General features: G+C 35.4%; 1 protein-coding gene and 1 long non-coding RNA gene across 2 annotated transcripts in view; one reads left to right on the forward strand and one right to left on the reverse strand.

Annotated features, from left to right (window-relative positions):
• The window catches only part of LOC137648265 (uncharacterized), a 75033-nt gene extending 53684 nt beyond the window's left edge, over positions 1 to 21349 (reverse strand). Inside the window, exon 1 of the mRNA XM_068381191.1 lies at positions 21122 to 21349. Coding sequence (XP_068237292.1) covers positions 21122 to 21127 — 6 coding nt within the window. The 5' untranslated portion in view covers positions 21128 to 21349. The remainder of the gene's footprint in view (positions 1 to 21121) is intronic.
• On the forward strand, positions 12395 to 16612 carry LOC137648780 (uncharacterized). Its single transcript, XR_011045701.1, has 3 exons — positions 12395 to 12517; positions 13461 to 15778; positions 15845 to 16612. It is a non-coding gene; the product is annotated as an uncharacterized lncRNA (long non-coding RNA).
• Positions 21350 to 22234: the final 885 nt, after the last annotated feature.

Raw genomic sequence — 22234 nt, forward strand, 5'->3', positions numbered from 1 at the left:
GGCTAGTGCCCTGGCCAACCTATTCGGTGTATGTGTAGGCAAAGGGAAAATGAACCGTAACCAGGGAGAAGGATCCAATATAGCACTATCTGGCCAGTCAAAAGACCTAATAACTCTAGCGGTATTACCTCAACAGGTGGCTAGTGCCCTGGCCAACCTATCCGGTGTATGTGTAGGCAAAGGGAAAATGAACCGTAACCAGGGAGAAGGCTCCAATATAGCACTATCTGGCCAGTCAAAAGACCCAATAACTCTAGCGGTATTACCTCAACAGGTGGCTAGTGCCCTGGCCAACCTATTTGGTGTATGTGTAGGCAAAGGGAAAATGAACCGTAACCAGAGAGAAGGATCCAATATAGCACTGGCCAGTCAAAAGACCCAATAACTCTCTAGCGGCATTACCTTAACGGGTGGCTAGTGCCCTGGCCAACCTATTCGGTGTATGTGTAGGCAAAGGGAAAATGAACCGTAACCAGGGAGAAGGATCCAATATAGCACTATCTGGCCAGTCAAAAGACCTAATAACTCTAGCGGTATTACCTCAACAGGTGGCTAGTGCCCTGGCCAACCTATCCGGTGTATGTGTAGGCAAAGGGAAAATGAACCGTAACCAGGGAGAAGGCTCCAATGTAGCACTGTCTGGCCAGTCAAAAGACCCAATAACTCTAGCGGTATTACCTCAACAGGTGGCTAGTGCCCTGGCCAACCTATCTGGTGTATGTGTAGGCAAAGGGAAAATGAACCATAACCAGAGAGAAGGATCCAATATAGCACTGGCCAGTCAAAAGACCCAATAACTCTAGCGGTATTACCTCAACAGGTGGCTAGTGCCCTGGCCAACCTATTCGGTGTATGTGTAGGCAAAGGGAAAATAAACCGTAACCAGGGAGAAGGCTCCAATATAGCACTGTCTGGCCAGTCAAAAGACCCAATAACTCTAGCGGTATTACCTCAACGGGTGGCTAGTGCCCTGGCAAACCTATTCGGTGTATGTGTAGGCAAGGGGAAAATGAACCGTAACCAGAGAGAAGGATCCAATAAAGCACTGTCTGGCTAGTCAAAAGACCCAATAACTCTCTAGCGACATTAACCGGTGTCTAGTGCCTTGGCCAACCTATTCGGTGTATGTATAGGCAAAGGGAAAATGAACCGTAACCAGGGAGAAGGATCCGATATAGCACTGTCTGACCAGTGAAAAGACCCAATAACTCTCTAGCGGCATTACCTCAACGGGTGGCTAGTGCCTTGGCCATCCTACTACGTACAAGGCGAATCTGTATTCTAAACCACACTAAGGGCCAAGGGACATTCACCTCTCTCTACTGGGCACACTTTCTCCCCTGGCTAGTATGAATCTCCCCTTGAAGCATCACTGTCATTATTGTGAGATGGCAATTGATAGAAACCTTTCTCTCCCATCACGAGGCCTGGAGATGGAAAGCAGGTTTTTATATGTGCCGTTATTTCGTCATCATTCGACTGTTATTTCATTGCTAAAGTTGTTATGGAGAGTTTATTACTGATAATCGTCAATTAGTTTCTCACTTGCCAATTTGCTGAGAATCTTCCGTTTATGATAAAGATCAAGTGTCTAGATATATATGCATAATTTTATACACACACATATATATAAATATATATATATATATATATATATATATATATATATATATATACTGTACATACACTATATATATATACATATATATGTGTGTGTGTATTTACATATATATATGTATACATATTTTATATATATATACACACACACTATATATATACATATATATATATATATATATATATATATATATATATATATATATATATATATATATATATATATATATATATATATATATATACACACACACATATATATATATATATATATATATATATATATATATATTTCCAGTCACGCTCTCCCTGTCCCTCGGATAGGGGAAGAGAGAATAGTCATACCCTGGTGAGAGGGGAGGGTGTGTGTGCATGTATATCTATCTATCCAGTCACGCTAGCTCTCCCCCTCCCTCGGTTAGAGGGAGAGGGAATAGTCATACCCTTGTTTAAAAGGCCTAAAGGCCTCTCATGAATGGCAGAGGCAATGGACAGTGACATTACCCTATCAAGCAGGACAATGCCCTAGAGACTGACCATATATACATTCATATGATCAGCGCCCAAGCCCCCTCTCCACTCAAGCTAGGACCAAGGAAGGCCAGGCAATAGCTGCTAATGACTCAGCAGATAAGGCTCCCCTAAACTCTGCCGTCCTTAGCTCACAAGGACGGTGATGTTGCAGCGACCAAAGAAGCTATCGAGTTTGAGCGGGACTCGAACCCCAGTCTGGCTATCACCAGTCAGGGACGTTACTGCATCGGCCACCAAAACCCTATAAGGTAAAAGGAATTTCCGTGTATGTGGATATCTAAATATTTAGCCGTCATTGATGACGGGTGGCGTACACTAATCTCTAGAATAGAAACTGAAAGCGTTAAGCTTCTACGCTGAGTGACTACCAGGTTCAGATAATGACTAGCAGGGTTGCTAGGTTGGCCTTTTTCTCAGGCCAAAAAAAACTCAATTATGGCCTTTTTTTTAGATTGGTTGGCCTTTAGTAATATGAAAGGTAGGCCTTAAATATCATACTTTTTGGTCTTTTTCTACAAATGGATTTTCATTTTTCAGGCCAAAAAACCCTCAATTATGGCCTTTTTTTTAGATTGGTTGGCCTTTAGTAATATGAAAGGTAGGCCTTAAATATCATATTTTGGTCTTTTTCTACAAATGGATTTTCATTTTTCAGACCCAAAAACCCTCAATTATGGCCTTTTTTTTTTAGATTGGTTGGCCTTTAGTAATATGAAAGGTAGGCCTTAAATATCATACTTTTTGGTCTTTTTCTACAAATGGATTTTCATTTTTCAGGCCAAAAAACCCTCAATTATGGCCTTTTTTTTAGATTGGTTGGCCTTTAGTAATATGAAAGGTAGGCCTTAAATATCATACTTTTTGGTCTTTTTCTACAAATGGATTTTCATTTTTCAGGCTAAAAAACCCTCAATTATGGCCTTTTTTTTAGATTGGTTGGCCTTTAGTAATATGAAAGGTAGGCCTTAAATATCATACTTTTTGGCCTTTTTCTACAAATGGATTTTAATTTTTCAGGCCAAAAAACCCTCAATTATGGCCTTTCTGAGACTGGTTGGGCCTTTAGTAATATCATGAAAGGTAGGCCTTAAATATTATACTTTTGGCCTTTTTCTACTAATGGGTTGGCCTTTTAAAACTGCAATTGATTATAAGTTGGCCTTTTTCTCATATAGAAAACCTGCTACCCTGTATTATCACAGCCCACTTAGGTCCTGGCCCATATAAAGAAATGAGTGAAGGAGAAAGTTACTTTCTCTGAGTGTTGTTGGGTATATAAACACTCTAGAGTGAAAGGAAAGGGATGCAGTCAACCAACTTTAGTCGTCGGAGCGAGTTCATTATCTACTCTGGTTTCCAAAGTAATTATTTTTTATTCATTCGAATTTTAATACAGTGAATATATAAAAGTGTTATGTTTCTTTGCTATATTGCTAAAATTAGGTTTATTTTGTGTCATGCTTGAATTATTAATGTACTGACGTATGTATTATTTTTTTTTTTATTAGTTTTGGCATATTTCTATATCTTAATGGTTTATTTTGTGTCATGCTTGATTTATTAATGTATTGGTGTATGTATCAATTTTTTTTTATTAATTCTGGGATATTTCTATATCTTAATGAGGGATAAAATTCTATAAAGATCAGTACTATTTGATGAAATGTGTAAAATTTCTTTGCTACTTTGCAAAAAAAAAAAATTAGTTCAATTTGTGTCATGCTTAAGATATTAATGTATAAATTATTCTATTAATTTTGGCATATCTCTACCGCTCAACGAATGATAAAATGATATAGAGAACAGCGTTATTTGCATTTAAAAAAATCGATAAATTGTTGTGTTAATTTTCTATGCTACTTTCCAAAAGTTGGGTTTAATTTGTGCCATGCTTAAGATATTATTGTATCAATTTCTAATAATTTTGGCATATTTCTACCTCATAATGATTGATAAAATTCTATAAAAATAACCGTTATTGGCATTTCAAAAAAAAAAAAAAATTGAGTCCAATTTATGTCATGTTTAAGATATTAATGTATTACTTTTGTTTAATTTTAGCAAAATTTCTACCTCTTAATGAGGGATAAAATCCTATAGAGAAAATCGTGATATACACTAGAAACTCATTCGTAAAATGGTACTTAGAACACAATCTTCAATAGTCAGATTTACTTTAAAAGTTAACAAAAAATTATTTATTTTATTTTACCAATTTCGTAGAAACACGTCCTTTTCAATATGTATTAAACTATTCAATTACGTTGGCACCTTTTCATTCTAATTCTTAAAATACGTTGCTATTAACAATTCCTTTATCATCGTTAATTACACAAATGAACTTTTTAACATTAATTTATAACTAAAAACAGGCATCAGAAGATCCCTTGCTGTCTTGAAAAAAAAAAAAAATGTACAGGTGCATCAGAAATTCCTGACACACCTTGCTCTGTGGAATGCACCCTGAGTGTAGCCCAACCGACTGCCTCTGCTATCTCTCCCTACAGTGGTTACTAGCCGCGCAGTAAGGAGGTTGTCTGAACAAAGATCTGGCAGTTATTTTAGCCTTCTGGGGGCATTGTAAATGATATAGAGGCTGTCTAAGCAAAGATCTGTCAATAATTTTAGCCTTATGAAATTATTATTATTATCACTATTATTATTATTATTGATGTGACAGGGGGCATTCCCTCAGGGCGAGGTATGCCCTGTATCCAACTGTACATGTGGTAGATTTAACGTACAAAGACTTTCCCTCCGAAGGGGCTAAACAAACATTCCTTCCAGGTGCTCCTCCAGGATGGCATCCATCGGACTCCTCAGCTCTTCGCTGATACTGATTCTCGCCTTGGCAGCATTGAGCGAAGCCGTGGTCCTCTGCCCAATCTTCCCAGCCTGCTGTTTCCAGAAGAGCTCAAAAGGAAACGCCTGCCACCCCTTCTGCCCCGACTGTGACGAAGCCCTGGAGTACACCCGAGGAGTCAGGAACAGGATCTACACCGAAGCCCAAGCCCATAGGAATGAGCTTTTGATCGAGAAGTTGGAACACACGCCGAGTCTCTCCTTCGTAACCGGACCCATAACTCCTTATCGCGGTGACCAGATCTTCCCGCGATTCTATGTCGTCTTTTAAGTCCCTATTGATTCTCAATTGTCATCACTTGCTAAGCTACAACCCTAGTTGGAAAAGCAGGAATCTATAAGCCAAAGGGCTCTAACTGAGAAAATAGCCTAGTGAGGAAGAAGAATAAGGGCTAGAATAGTGTGCCTGGGTGTACCCTCAAGCAAAAACATTTTAACCCAAGACAGTTGAAGACATTACATAATCTTTTAAGTCCTTCTTTCTTGACTCTCAACTATAACCCTAGACGGAAAAGCAGGATGATATAAGCCCAAGGGCTTTAACTGGGAAAATAGCCTAGTAAGGAAGGAGAATAAGGGCTAGAATAGTGTGCCTGGGTGTACCCTCAAGCAAAAGAATTCTAACCCAAGACAGTGAAAGACATTACATAATCTTTTAAGTCCTTCTTTCTTGATTCTCAATTATCATTACTTGCTAAGGTATAACCCTACTTGGGAAAGCACGATGATATAAGCCCAAGGGCTCTAACTAGGAAAATAGACCAGTGAGGAAAGGAAATAAGGAAAGGGCTAGAATAGTGTGCCTAGGTGTTCACTAAAGCAAGAGAATTCTAACCCAAGACAGCGAAAGACATTATGTAGTCTTTTAAGTCCTTCTTTCTTGACTCTCAATTATCATTACTTGCTAAGCTATAACCCTAGTTGGAAAAGCAGGATTCTATAAACCCAAGGGCTCCAACAAGGAAAATAGCCCAGTGAGGAAAGGAAATATGGAAACAGCTACAATAATGTGCCTGAGTATACCCTCAAACAAGAGAATTCTAACCCAAGAGAGAGGAAGACCATATTACAGAGGCTACGGCACTACCCAAAACTAGAGAACAGCGGTTTGATTTTGGAGTTTCCTTCGCCTAAAATAGCTGCTTACCATAGCTAAAGAGTTTCTTCTACCCTCACGACTGGGACAGAGTTCTTAAATTCAGTTAAAGCGGTTCATTGGAGGGCTACGGACATAAATATTCTCTAGAAGGACATATGGATAGGAAATGATAATCAATTTTACGGATATTGTGGCTGTTTCTCTGTTTCTTGTATTTGATTGTTAATGATGAATCGGTCTATAATGAAAGTTTATTTCTCCTATAAGATATCTGTCAACGATCTGCATAATTTTGTACCTTAAGGTTGTTAATCGTAGCTGAAATTTCAGCTATGATCTTGATTTCATACATAATTGACCTAATCAATTATGTAATCATGTTTTTCCAAACTGTGTTGTTACACTGACTTTTGTTTTTCACTTTTTATACTTGTTGATATTTCGTGTTATACTTATAAGCATTATTTTGTTATTCGGTTTTAAGTTTATTAAAATATTTGCTAGTCATATTATACAAAATATTTTTATTAAATTCTTGTTTTATTCTGATCCCTTTTCTTAAGAACGTCTTAATTCTAAATTTATTTTGAAGCATTGATAGATTATCCATTCAATAGCCCTATTAAAACTTAAGTCTACGGCCGATGTGGTAACGTCCCTAACTTGTGAGCTAAGGAAGGGGGGTTTGGGGAGTCTATATAAGTCTATCTGGTGAGTCATCAGCAGCCATAGCCTGGCCCTCCTTGGGTGGAGAGGGGGCTTGGGCACTGATCATATGTATAAATGGTCAGTCTCCAGGGCATTGTCCTTCTTGATAGGGCAATGTCACTTTCCCTTGCCTCTGCCATTCATAAGTGGCCTTTAAACGTTAAACCTTTATCAGCAAGATTGTGGAATGACCTTCCTAATCTAGCAGTTGAATCGGTGGAACTTCAGAATAACAAAATTGCAGAGAATGTTTTTATGTTCAACAGGTTGACATAAGTCTCTGTTCATAGTTTATATATTACATCTACCCTAACATTGTAACTGATCTTCACATATTTTTATTCTCATTGAATACTTCTCATATATAGTTTATTAATTTTCTTTCCTTACTGTGCTATTTTCCCTGTTAGACCCTTCGGGGTTGTAGCATCCTACTTTTCAAACTAAAGATGTACCTTAGCTAGCAATAATAGTAATATGTATACCTCTTAACAAGTTGAAAAATTCCTGCAAATTCTGGGATAATCGCCAGAGCATAGTTTACGATAAAAACACTTAAAGGGTATTAAAATTATGATATATAATTATCGTGATTATAATAACAAATTATGATGAACATGCTTTGAGTGTATTAAAATTATTGTAGATAATTGTCGTGATTATAATACCAGCTTAATTATTGTCAAATTTTCTGAATTATTCAACATTTTCATAGGAGTTGAGTGATGATACTGACTTTACTTCACTGTGCTCATCACCAGTTTTTGTTTTATAACGTGTTTCTTGCTGGAATATACGAAGAGGATATGTGAAGTTTATTTGTTATCAAAGCAGAATTAGTGATTATTTAACAGTTTAACGAAATAATAAACACGTAACAAAGGTTTGCAGTAAATCTATAGCTGCAACGAAAAGAAATGCGGAGCTTTTTGTTTTATAACGTATTCCTTACACGAAGAGGATATGTGAAATTTATTTGTTATCAAAGAAGAATTAGTGATTATTTAACAGTTTAACGAAATAATAAACACATAACAAAGGTTTGCAGTAAATCTATAGCTGCAAACAAAAAGAAATGCGGAGCTAATTGAAGTTATAAATGAGAAATTATTTAGAAATCTTGAGGTAAAGTTTACGATTTATTTACAACTTTTATTGAAATTCTTTTAATAGTGTAACTCATGTGTATGCAGAATGAACGTTCAAAGTAAAGAGACTTTTTGTTTATAATATTCATTGAACATTCTTTTAATAGTGTAACTCATGTATATGCAGAATGTATGTTCAAAGTAAAGAGACTTTTTGTTTACAATATTAATTTAAATTCCTTTAAGTGTAACTCATGTGTATCCAAAATGCACATTCAAAGTAAAGAAACTTTTTGTTTATAATATCCATCGAAATTCTTTTGATAGAGTAACTCATGTGTATGTATTATGTGCGTTCAAAGTAAAGATACATTTTGTTTACAATATTCATTGAAATTCCTTTAAGTGTAACTGATGTGTATCCAGAATGCACGTTCAAAGTAGAGACTTTTTGTTCACAATATTCATTGAACATTCTTTTAAAAGGGTAACTCATGTGTATGCAGAATGTACGTTCAAAGTAAAGAGACTTTTTGTTCACAATATTCATTGAAATTCTTTTAAGTGTAACTCATGTGTATGTACTATGCGCGTTCAAAGTAAATAAGCTTTTAAATATGCGACATGCCTTTGCACTCCCAAATGAATTATTGAACAATGAGAAATGAAAGATGTATAACTACTCTGGGCTTCCCCAGCACACAGAGGGACTGTCAATTCTTATTTTTTCACAACAAGTTTGTCCCTATTTGGAGTCGCTAAAATGGTTCTCCAACACATTCTTCCATTTCATTTGGTCCAATGCATCTTCCTTGCTCAATGCCAACTCCCTTGTATCTCTATTCACACAGTCAATCCGTGGCAATTTTGGTCTACCTAACGTTCCCCTACCTGGTAGTCACTGATAAACTAATCAAACAATCTAGTAGTTCATTGTCATCATCATTATTATTATCATTATTATTATTTTTTTTGTTTTTAAACCAAGCAACAACCCTAGTTGGAAAAGCAGGATGCTACAAGCCTAGGGCTCCAACGGGGAAACAAGCCAAGTGCAGAAACGCAATAGACAAATAACTAATAAACTATATATGAGAATTAATAAAACAAATTATTAAATATTTTATCATCAGTAATAATACTAAAATAGATCAGTCATATATAAACTATGAAACGTGATTTATATCAACTTGTTCTACAGAAAAACAACAACTTGGAGTTTACGAAGTTCTAGGTCTATGAAAGCTAACAGATTTTACAGTATGTACTGTTAAAAAAACCGTAATTTTAAGCAGGAATTATCCGTAAAAAATATACTGTTCTCAGTCGTATTACAGTGAAATACAGGCGACCGTAAATTTGCCCTATTTTGTTATTATCCTTTACGGATTGGTGACCGTAATATCAATCCTTCACGTCAATAAATACGTTTTTAAAATGGTAAATGCCTGGCAATATTTATTCCAGGATTTTTGCCTATTTTTTAAGGCAAATATCTAGCAGTATGTATTACACATAAACAACATCAAGGACAATCAAAGGTATTTTCAGAGGGGTGTCACTTATTAAAATGCTACCCTGCTTTGGAATGGCAATGCTGGTTGATATAGGTGATAAGAATTACTAAGGATCAAGCCTCTTTCGTACCCAAGGTTATTTTTTTTTAGTATATTATTGTGCAAAACATGCTCTTACCTTTATTGGCCCTTGCATTCAAAACCCTACTATTAACCAGTTATAACATCTCATAGCAGTTATTTCCTCCGCCAACGAAGTTGGAAGGAGGTTAGATTTTCGCCCCTGTTTGTGTGTTTGGGTTTGTTAGTGAACAACTTCCTAGCCACAATTTTAATTGTAGAGTAATGAAACTTGCTTGGATTAACTGTTGTGTAAAAAAGCTGGAAATGATTAAATTTTGGAAAGTCAAAGTCAAAGATCAAGGTCACGGTCAAGCAAAACGTCCAATTCACGTAATCAGCCATAAGTTTGGACATCGTTGTCATAGAGACTTCAAACTTGGTTCATATTTGAGTGTATGGAAATCCACGCCAATTAATACATGTTAAGGTCAAAGGTCAAGGTAGAGAAATAATCTGTCGCAGCGGAGGTATGCCCTCTACCGAGTGCTCCTCTAGTTTAAATAGTAATCTTGGCCCCATCTCCCACTGGTTTTACTTCAGTGTGGAAATAACACCACCGATTTAGACAAAAGTGAGTGGTACATCCCTTTTTGAGAGGGGCTACCTTAACGGGGTGAAAGGGTTTGTGTATCGCCATGATCAGCAAAGCTGTACTAGAAAGGGCAACCCATATTAGGTCGAGTTGCTGTAAGCGATCAGAATAAAGTCTCCCTCAATCCCCAATCCGCTTTGACCAGCGTGATGATGAAACTGGCCAAACCCCAGACATAACTAAGGACATGTCTGAGGCCTTTTTCCAGCAGTGGACTAGAAACGCCTGCATTTGTTGTTGTTGTTGAATGTTACTTAAATGACAATCTAGTCAAGGTACACCTTCAGAAGAGGATTTATTAAGTTATAAAGTATCCTGAGATGTATCCTCGCCCTTAAATGTTAAAAGGTGTCTGGTTTTAGTATCAACTGAAAAGAGGCTCACCAGAACGTCAGCCGTGCAAGCCCAACCCCAAACCACAGCAGTAACCTCCCCCAGAATCAGCTTAAACTCACAGTCCCATAATTATCATTATTATTATTTTTATTATTATAATTATCATTATTATTATTATTATTACAAGCCAAGCTACAACACTAGTTGGAAAAGCAGGATGCTATAAGCCCAAGGGCTCCAACAAGGGAAAAATAGCCTAGTGAGGAAAGGAAATAAGATCGATCTGTTATCATGCGAAAGGAATATATACATTCGTCGAGAGCAAGTCTGACACTCGAAGAAACAGAAAAGAAAATTAACCATTAATTTACATGAGTTCCCCCAATTGATTTTTCCCGTTTTCTATGAGATGTGCTATTAATAAATTTCCACAAAACATGGATCCCGAATTTAAGTACAAGTTCCCCCAGATTTATAATTAGCTCTCTCTCTCTCTCTCTCTCTCTCTCTCTCTCTCTCTCTCTCTCTCTCTCTCATGAGACAGAGGAATAACATAAAACAGGGTATAAACGTTACTAGTTTTACCTGGAATATTATATATATATATATATATATATATATATATATATATATATATATATATATATATATATATATATGTGTGTGTGTGTGTGTGTGTGTATGTGTGTGTGTAGTGCCTATCTAAGACAGGTGAACCCTGCCGGTCAATATTAATTTTAGTACGATATATATATATATATATATATATATATATATATATATATATATATATATATATATATATATATATATACATATTAGCTTTAATGATATCACAACTCTTAATCTTCGTGGACTGAACACAAAACCATATTACACTGTCAGCAGTTTCTGCCATTTCAATACAAAGCGTAGCTCATTAGAAACTTAATTACAAAATCCAAATGTTTACGAATAAAGATTTATATTTAGAAATTTGCAAATAAATTATTTCATAATTTATTCAGGGCCCTGGACGGGTTTATATAGCCTACTGCGCTTATACATATACATATATACGCACATTATACAGTGTGTATATATATATATATATATATATATATATATATATATATATATATATATATATATATATATGTAAAAATCTTATTCATAGACTTTTATATATGTAGTAGACATACCTATACATATATTATATATAGCCATACGTGTATATATATATATATATATATATATATATATATATATATATATATATACTGTATATATATACATATATATATAGTTTTAAATTGAATTTCCTTTTTTTATTAATAACAAACGATTTCGGCGTCAACGACCTTAGATGTTAGGATGCCAAAAAAAAAACTCCCAATCAATCAATTATCTACAGACAAAAGAAAAAAAAAACTTGTGATAAAGGCTTATTTTGACACGTGGTGTTTATAAACTTTTTTTCCACTTATTTTCTTAGCTCAAGCATAACTAGTTAACTCTGGATATTTCACGACCAAGATAACTCAATTTTTAAAATATTATTTGAAAATCACGAGCGTGTGGTGTGACTATCACGCGCTATCTTCCACCTCATACAGGGTTGCCAGTATTTGTAAATGAAAAAAGGACAACTTTTAATCAACAGAAGATTTAAAAGTCCAACCCATTAGTAGAAAAATGCCAAATATATAGTATTTAAGGTCCGCATTTTTCATATTACTAAAGGACAACTAATTAAAAAAGGCCAAAATTGAATTTTTTTTGGCCTAACAAAGCCAAAATTGAAGTTTTTTTTTACCTAAAAAAGCCAAAATTGAAGTTTTTTTTACCTAAATAAGCCAAAATTGAGGTTATTTTGGCCTGAAAAAAGTCCAACCTGGTAACCTGCCTCAGGATATGACGAAGCTCCACAAACAAAGATAAGGAATGATCCACTTTTCGGTGTCTAAGAATATAGATAAGACTCGAGTTTGAAAGGTTCGGTATGCATTCAGTGACCGACCTTGAGGGAGATCAAGCTATTCTGCGCTATCTCTAAAAGCAGGTACCTATCTCTTTGCCTTTCGTGATTAGATATAGCTTCTTACTAGAGTATTAAATTATCGGGGTGTATGTATGAAAGCGGCCACCTGTATGTATTATTATGTCTAACTTAGACTACGGTAATGTAAGGGGGTCGAACCCGTTAAATAAGTAGGTAAGGACACGGCTTGTAGGTTAGGTCAGGGAGGAAAGTTTAGGTTAGTTGATGTCCATTTTTAATCAACGTGTGAGGAACTGGCCGCTGATATACAAAGGCTCCAAATTATCTTCTTGGCTGTGACTCTGATATTCAGTACTTTAAGAGGGAGGAAACGCTCAAGTGTATATCAAACAAATATAGCAATATTAATAACTACAAAATGTTATCTATTATTATTATTATTCTATTTTTGATGCTGTGACATGTCCTAATACTGATAAGGTTTATAAGATAATTTTTAGAGATAAATAAGGTTTTCTTTCCATTTGTGTACTGAATTGTGTACGCAAAATCATCCCCTTTTTAAAATTTTGCCAGTGTGAAGCCATATCTTCCACTTAAAATAAAGTTTGCCAAAGATAATTGTTGGAGCCCTTGGTGCTCAGAGTATCCTGCTTTTTCAACTAGGGTTGTAGCTTAGCTAATAATAATAATAATAATAATAATAATAATAATGATAATAATAATAATAAACTTCTCATGCTTTCAGAAAACCAAACATGATGGCACTATTTCGTAGCTTTGCAGTGGCACTGTTATTATAATAATAATAATAATAATAATAATAATAATAATAATAATAATAATAATAATAATAATAATAATAATAAACTTCTCATATTTTCAGAAAACTTGCACGATGGCACCATTCCGTATCTTTCCAGTGGCATTGTTGTTAATAATAATAATAATAATAATAATAATAACAATAATAATAATAATAATAAACTTCTCATGCTTTCAGAAAACCAAACACGATGGAACCATTCCGTATCTTTGCATTGGCACTGTTTATAGCAATGGCCTTAATCACAGCCACAGAAAGCAGCGTGCTTTGTCCCTCATTCCCGCGATGTTGTTACAACAGACAAGCTAACGGACGGGACACTTGTCACCTCTTATGTCCCTCCTGCAAGCGAGTTGGGGAATTCACCAACCGAGTTATAGACAAGCCAAAACACCAGAGATTCGACGAAATGAACAGACGGAGTGGAAGGCATCGGTCTCCTGGGATTTCATTCATACATGGGGATCCTTATGCTTTTCCTAATGCTGATATCTATCCAAATCCTTTAGTTATCCTGTAATATTTCTCTATGATTTATATGTCATACTTTAAAATAGCCATGACCCTTCAAGTGTTCCCCAATGCTGATATCTATCCAAATTATCATCATTATTATTATTACTTGCTAAGCTACAACCCTAGTTGGGAAAGCAGGATGCTATAAGCCCAGGGGCTCCAACAGGGAAAATAACCCAATGAGGAGAGGAAAAAGTAAAAAAAAAAAAAAAAAATTTAAGAAGAGTAACACCATTAAAATAAATATCTCCTATATAAACTTTAATAAAACAAGAGGAATATAAATTAGGTAGAATAGTATGCCCGAGTATACACTCAATCCTCTAGTTATACAGTGAAATATCTCACTTTACCTTAAAATGTTGTACTTCAAAACAGCCATGACCCTTCAAGTGTTCCCCAATGCTGATATCTAGTGTTCCCCAATGCTGATATCTATCTTTTATATGTTGTACTTTAAAATAGCTATGACCCTTCAAGTGTTTCCCAAAGCTGATATTTACCCTAACCCTCTAGATATCCTGTAAAATCTCTCACTTTATGACAAAATGTTGTACTTTAATGTATCCATGACCCTTTAAGTGTTTCCCAATGCTCATATGTATCTAAATCCTCTAAGTTATACTGTAAAATCTCTCACTGTATCTTAAAATGTTGTACTTTAATGTATCCATGACCCTTTAAGTGATCTATTTGATTTTGCAAAATCGAGGATAAAGCACTGTTAGGATAAAGAATAACTTTAAAAATATTCATCAACAACTAGAGTTTTGACCACAAATCACAAATACATTGAATTAAAGGATAAAGAATGAAAATATTTTGATAGGATCTAAGCTTTTGTTTTAGAGGTTTAATATCTTTATGAGGGCCATCACCGGAAAAAAATATTGATATGCTTCGTGTTACAGGCCTTAAAAACTGGGCAAGTATCTTGAAGGATTATTTCATGGCTTTAAGAGTTTAGTCTCTAGATAAGAGGATAGACTACAGATCCTGAGATTCTGAAGATTGTCTATTGTCTTTAGCTTCAAGATCTGAGAATTATTTCCTGTCTTTAGGTCCCAAATCTCATAGAATGGACTCAACTTTCTGACTATAAGTTTTCGGGCTAAGGTCCCAGATGATTGTCTTCTGGTTACGGACCCTGAGCCCAGAGGGTTGTCTCCTGTTGATTGTATCCATGTTTTGAGTCCTCAGTCTCTAAGGAATGTCTCCTTGATTTATGGATTGTGTCTTACTGGACTGTATCAGAGAATTGTCTCCTAAATTTATGGACTGAATCTCAATTTATTTTGTAACTATTTCTAGGACCTAGGCCTCAGGGCATTTTCTCTTGGTGTTAAGCAGTAGGACTCAGATGATTTTCTCTTGGTTTTAGGTCCTAGGCCTCAGTGAACTGTTTCCAAGGTTTAAGTCCTGGACCTCAAAATAGTAGCTCCTGATTTTGGAGCCTGAGTTTCAGATGTCTGACTTCTGATTTACAGGCCCAAGTCTCGGCGAATTCCCTCCTAGATTTTATGCTCTTGAGCTCAAGAGATTTATGTCCTGGTTTCTGATACTAAATCTGGATTATCTCAACGTTTTAAGTCCTAAGTATCTGGCTTGCCACTTGCTCTTAGGTTCTGAGTCTTGCTGGAATACCTCTTCACTGTGAGGCCTAAACCCCACCAGATCCTCTTTACAATTTGATCTTCCATATCAGTATATGACCTCCTGGTTTTCGGCCCTGCATCTATGAAGATTTTTTTGCATTATGTCCTGGAATTACATAATGCATAAAATCATCTTAATTCTAGGAAGGCTTCACAGCCTTATAATATTTTCTCCTGTGTTTGGTTTCTGAGTTTATGAGTCTCAAGGGACTTGCGCTTGGTTTTAGATTCTGAGTTTCAGGACATTCTTCTGGTTTTAGATCTGAGCCTCAGGACAATCTTTTATTTTAGGTTTGGAGTCACAGGACTGTCTCTTGGCTTTAGGTCCTGAGTCACAGGACAATCTTTTTGTTTTAGGTCCTGAGTCTCAGGACTGTCTCTTGGCTTTAGGTCCTGAGTCACAGGACAATCTTTTTGTTTTAGGTCCTGAGTCTCAGGACTGTCTCTTGGTTTTATGTCCTGAGTCCCAGAGGACTTTCTCTTGGTATTAGGTCCTGAGCCTCAGAGAACTTTCTCTTGCTTTTAGGTACCAAATCACAGACAACGGTCTTTTGGCTTTAGGTCCTGAGTTTAAGAAAACTTAATTTTGTTTTAGGTCTTCCGTCTCAAAGGACTTTCTCTTGGTTTTAGGTCTTGAGTTTAAGAGGAATTTCTATTGGTTTTAGTTCCCGAGAATCAGAGGACTTTCTCTTGGTTTTAAGGTTTTAGTAGCCTTATAGAAATGTCCCCGCCTGGTAATCTACTAGACGGAAGTTCAAAAATCCACTCAAACTCAATATTTTCTAGTAGTGTCTGCAACCTCATCGTCCTAAGAAGTTAGGGATCGTCTCTTGGTTTCAAGGCTTGGGTCACTTTGTACTCGAAATGATAGACTTCTTAGATTAATGTACTGTATGTACATTTAAATATGTACAAAAATTAATATTATAGATTCTGGAAAATAGTTTATCTTTTTTTTACAGAAGTGGGCAAAAATAATTTACTGCTAACATGTAATAACATTATTTATATTTTTATTTTTTAGGTCTATTTAAGTATATTATATTTGAAATAATATTTATGAAAGTTTGTACCAATGCATGTGAGTCTATACTACTGTTATAGGCTTAGTACTTATCATTAGTCTACCTGTAACTTCCAAATAAAGCAGTGAAAAGATCCCGTACAGATACTCGTATTTCATTGATCACCTTTTTCCATTATTGTATTTTCTCAAATTTCTTGAGAGTGACAGAAGGAAAATTCAACTCTTTTCGATAAAAATAAATGAATGAGTAAAATTTACGTGTGTAAACAAACATACACTGGCAGATCTGTTATTCTAATGATATAAAAAAAAATTATTTAATACAACGCCACGCTATGAACAAATGCATCTACCGCGATATGGCAAGGGATCACTGTACTGTATAATTTTTTTATTTTTTTATTTTAGTCTGTCAAGATTGTTTAAGACCTACAGGTATTTACCCTGAAGACATTTTTTTTATTGGATATCCATTATTTACAAGGACCTGTTGAGACCATGCAGGGAGCTACACACTTCAACGGAAGGGGACCAAATGGCGACATCGTCCTTTTGATTGTATATTTGCTCACGACGGGTCATGTAAGGGGCCTTCTTCGTGCATATCTTCAGGGGCGTACGGAGGGCAGTTTCCGGAACGTTGAGAGGTGGCATTGATAGGCCCTGTAAAAACGACTTATCATTAAGGTGATAGTCTTGTCGACAGTGACATTGGTAACTTGAGACTTGACATCCAAGAAAATTATTATACTGTCACTCCAGGAGCCTTAGATGGTCTCAGAGAATTCAACAAGGGATAGTATGCTGTCCTTTCGCCCAAAATGGATAGCCATACCAACCGTGACACGAATACAGCAAGCACCGATGAGCGGAGCAGCAGCCTGCCTGGAACTGAACAACTCTGACTTTGAATCTTCCCCAGGCAACTTATTCTAGAGTAGCTTAACTGGTCCAGTGCTAGGCCAAGAACATGCTCAAGCCAATCAGCGGCCTCCTCAAAGATACTGCCTTCCCCCTAAACATTACCAGCCAATGAAAATTCTGAACGTAGACCAAAGCACACCAGGAATTTGTCTAAATACCAGCCTTGAAACACGTTATTACTGCAGCTCTACCACCCAACTACCACCAAGAAATGGAATAACGACATTTTAAGTTTTTCGTCTATGCTATGTGCTCTGTGTATCGTGTAGTAATTTCTGTGTACTGTATATTGAGTAACCATATACATCAACACATGTTTTATGTGTTGATTTCGTAAGTAAACAGAGTGCATCAACACATGATTTTTGTATCCTTTCCTGATGATGAAAATAGCACAGCTGCTGGCAGAGTCCAGCACTGTATAAAGCAAGAAAATAAGGACCATGGAGAAGGTCCCATAAAATCGGCGCCACTGAAGCAGCTATAACATCAAACAAAACCCACTTGAAAGAGTGTCTCCGGCCCAAAAATATTGATATTAATCACTATCATAATTCCATTAAAACCAATATTAATAACTAGAGTACGCAACTCGTCAAAAAAGAAAGGCTAAATATTTAGATATATATGCAAACACAGATTCAACACTTCCCTCCCTTTCCCCTTTCCTACAGTTTCTAGCATTTCTGGGAGATTGTAGTTTCCAAGAGCGCCTCTAGAGCCAATCCCTCTCACCGGTGTATGACTATTTCCTAGCCCCTCTACCAGAAGGACGGGGAGAAACGAGTAGTCATACGTCTCGCAATGCAGCTGAGCATGACCGGAATATGCACAAACACACACACACACACACACACACACACACATATATATATATATATATATATATATATATATATATATATATATATATATATATATATATATTGAGTCTGTTTATGTCCCTAATGGACGAAAGTACTAACTACGATCAAGCCTATTCATTTTTCTCTCCATGGCTATAATATACACACACACATATATATATATATATATATATATATATATATATATATATATATATACATATATATATATATATATATATATATATATATATATATATATATATATATATATATATAGTCTGTTGATGTCTCTAATGGACGAAATTACTGACTACCATCAAGTCTTTTAATTTTTCTTTCCGTGGCTATATATATATATATATATATATATATATATATATATATATATATATATATATATATATATATTACATATCACCATTTCATCATATATCTATCATCATTTTCATCATCATCCTAACTACCATTAACGTCCTTATCATTATTACACTTTTCCCGCAAATCATGAAATTTGACAGTTGAGAGTACCTCACCGCTAAGAAATAATGGCGAGTCATTTTGTTCAAGAACGCAAAACCACAATGATTACAAATAAAAAAAAACCCACAATAATTGCCTACATATATTTCTCTCAAGACAATGCTGTAATTCCACACTAATTCTAAAATTCCACCCTTATGGTTGTGGTGGCCGATGTGGTAACGTCCCTGACTGGTGGACGCCAGACTGGGGTTCGAGTCCAGCTCAAAACTCGTTAGTTTCTTTCGTCGTTTCAACCTCACCATCCTTGTGAGCTCAGGATGGGGAGTTTGGTGAGGTTGTTGCGACGAGAGAAACTGGTTAGTTTCTCTCGTCGCTACATCACCTTCCTTGTGAGCTCAGGATGGGGAGTTTGGGGGAGCCTATAGTTTATCTGCTGAGTCATCAGCAGCCATTTCCTGGCCCTCCCTGGTCCTAGCTTGGGTGGTGAGGGGGCTTGACCGCTGATCATATGTATATATGGTCAATGGTCATTCTCTAAGCCATTGCCCTTCTTGATAGGACAATGCCACTGTCCCTTGCCTCTGCCATTAATGAGCCGCCTTTAAACCTCTTTGAATTTTTACTTAAGAGATCAAATTGCTTTTTTAGGTTTCAGGAGTTACCTAAGTCTTTTTATATTTACATATGAAATTTCTGTATTGATGTTACTGTTTTTAAAAAATTTTTTTATTTCAATTGTTCATTATTTACCATATCGTTTATCAATTTCCTTATTTCCTATCCTCACTGGTCTATTTCTCCTTGTTGGAGCCCTTTGGCTTATAGCATCTTGCTTTTCCAACTAGGGTTGAAGATTAGCTAATAAAAATAACAACAACAACAACAACAATAATAATAATAATAATAATAACAATATATCTTAGAGAATCACACACACTCATTTTATATATATATATATATATATATATATATATATATATATATATATATATATATATATATAAATATATATATATATATATATATATATATATATATACATATATATGTGTGTATATATATATATATATATATATATATATATATATATATATATATATGTATATATATATATATATATATATATATATATATATATATATTTCGTATGTGTATACTCACACGTGACGCAAGTGCAGTTTCAGAAATATATCATACCTTAATTACAAGCAAAATGCACGAATCCTATATCTTTCCATTTCTGACCATTGAATACCGAGGCAACCCACCCGTTTTTTATGAGTTTTCCTACCCCACCCCTTATATGAAAACAATCATGAGGCTCCCAGTGGAAAACCGGTGGAGAAACACACACACACACACACACACACACACACACACACACACACACACACACACACACACACCACACAAAGTGATTTGAAGTAATAATAATACTAAGAAATGCATAATAAACAAAATAACCATTTAAAAAAAAAATTATGGTTAATGTAATTGCCGTGAAATTAATGTATCCTAATTACCTATATTCATATCACGTCCCTCAAATGGGAATACCTCCACCATGGCTCGCTTCGATCGCAAATAAACAAATTTTTTGAAATATTTTGCATTTGAGTAAATTTCTCTATAGTAAATTTTATTTTGCATATAATCAATTACCGAAATAAATTAAATTACAACTCTGGAAGATGTCTTTTCGTGACTAGGCCTATTGGGCTAATCATAATGGAACTGAAGAGGAGGCTAGAAAATGTCTTTTTGTGACTAGGCCTATTGTGCTAGTCAGAATGGAACTGAAGGGGAGGCTGGAAAATTTCTTTTTTGTGACTAGGCCTATTGAGCTAGTCATAATGGAACTTAAGAGGGGTGAGGGTTGTTTTACAACATCCGGGAACTTATAAATAAATACTTGGAAGTTCTCAATTGCTTCAAATGGCAAGCTAATGATAGTAATACAATAAACAAAAAAAGCTCTCGTAAGCTATTGCAAACAACGCATGCGCAGTACCTACAATCACTCCGAAACTATGGCTCTAGAAAATTTAATGTTCACATTATAGTCAATGATACACAAGTTATAATGACCTAGCCCCATTAGTCATATACAAAATACAAAAATATCCAGCATTCGTCTTTTTCTTATAGCGAATTTCAGTTTCACCAAAAATTAAGTATCCCTTTAATCAACGTTTCAGAAAATGGCGGGAAATGGAATTCTGGGCAAATCGAAATACAGAGTATATCAATATGGGTGAATGCAAATAAAACATAAATGAGCACAAACTACAAATACAAAACATATATAGAATATGACGGCTTCGATCACAAAATATTCGTCTGGAAATAAAAACGACGAAAAACAAAAGATGTTTGGGTACTTACCACCATCGGCTCTTGCAGAGGGGCGGGATGATTTCAAGTAAAATCCAGCTAAGCCTCGGGCAACGAATATAAGTAAATTACCGAACGAGAAAGAACCGCAAACACTGTATTGAGATCTTGCAAACTCCATTACGCAATTTAACACTTAAATCACATAAAAATAAGGACTGTAATCGCTTTATTACGTAACCGAAACGGGAACACGGTGTCACTGGTCGCTTAGTTTACGTTTCGAACTTCCGACTCTTCTTCTTCTTCTTCCAATCTTGAAGGAAACTTTCTCATAGTGAATATGGATAATATCAATAGTAATAATAATCTTAAATGTGTTTAAAATTAAGTTCAATTCATAATTTTCTTATATAAAACATAATGTGCCACATAGTGCTCATGTTTGAATGGGATTTTTATGCAGCATTCACTAATTGTGGGAAGTGTCAATATTCGTTACAACAAACTTTAAATACCACTTCCAATTTCAAATATATGACACATCTACTTCTTTTTCGTTACAAATATCTAACGACATTCTTCTTTTTTTACTTAAATTCATTTCCAGCTTTGCCTTGGCGTATTTTCTTTCATAATTATTCATTCCTTTTACTTCTCGGATCTAATGTTATCCAGTGAGGTGGTAACTGTCACGAGAGAAAAGATTGTAAACAGTAAACATCATTATGGGTTTGCATAGTTGAATTGTATAATTTGTTATAAGGTAATGGTTGATATTAGTCTTATGGTTGATGGTAGTCTTATGGTTGATGGTAGTCTTGTGGTTGATGGTAGTCTTACGGTTGATGGTAGCCTTACAGGTGTATTTGAAATCAAGACTGGACTGGAGTACTACAAGGTGGAATATTACCATACTAGTTTGTTATTCAACTCTGACTGTAGTGGAAAAGTGTATTGCTTCTGCTGACGAAACGAAGACTGAAAGAGTTTGACATTTACGGCTTTTACAACGAAAAGCGAACATAAATTCACCATTTTACCGTCTTTTCGGAACGTCTAGCATATCTCTGCCACATCGAAAATACGGGGAAACACTTTGCTCTTCATACAAAAGTCCATATCTTGGATTTGTCGTTGATTTCGGCGCTGAATTCCTTTCCA

Source organism: Palaemon carinicauda, chromosome 10 (assembly GCF_036898095.1).
Source record: "Palaemon carinicauda isolate YSFRI2023 chromosome 10, ASM3689809v2, whole genome shotgun sequence".
NCBI classification, from domain to species: domain Eukaryota; kingdom Metazoa; phylum Arthropoda; class Malacostraca; order Decapoda; family Palaemonidae; genus Palaemon; species Palaemon carinicauda.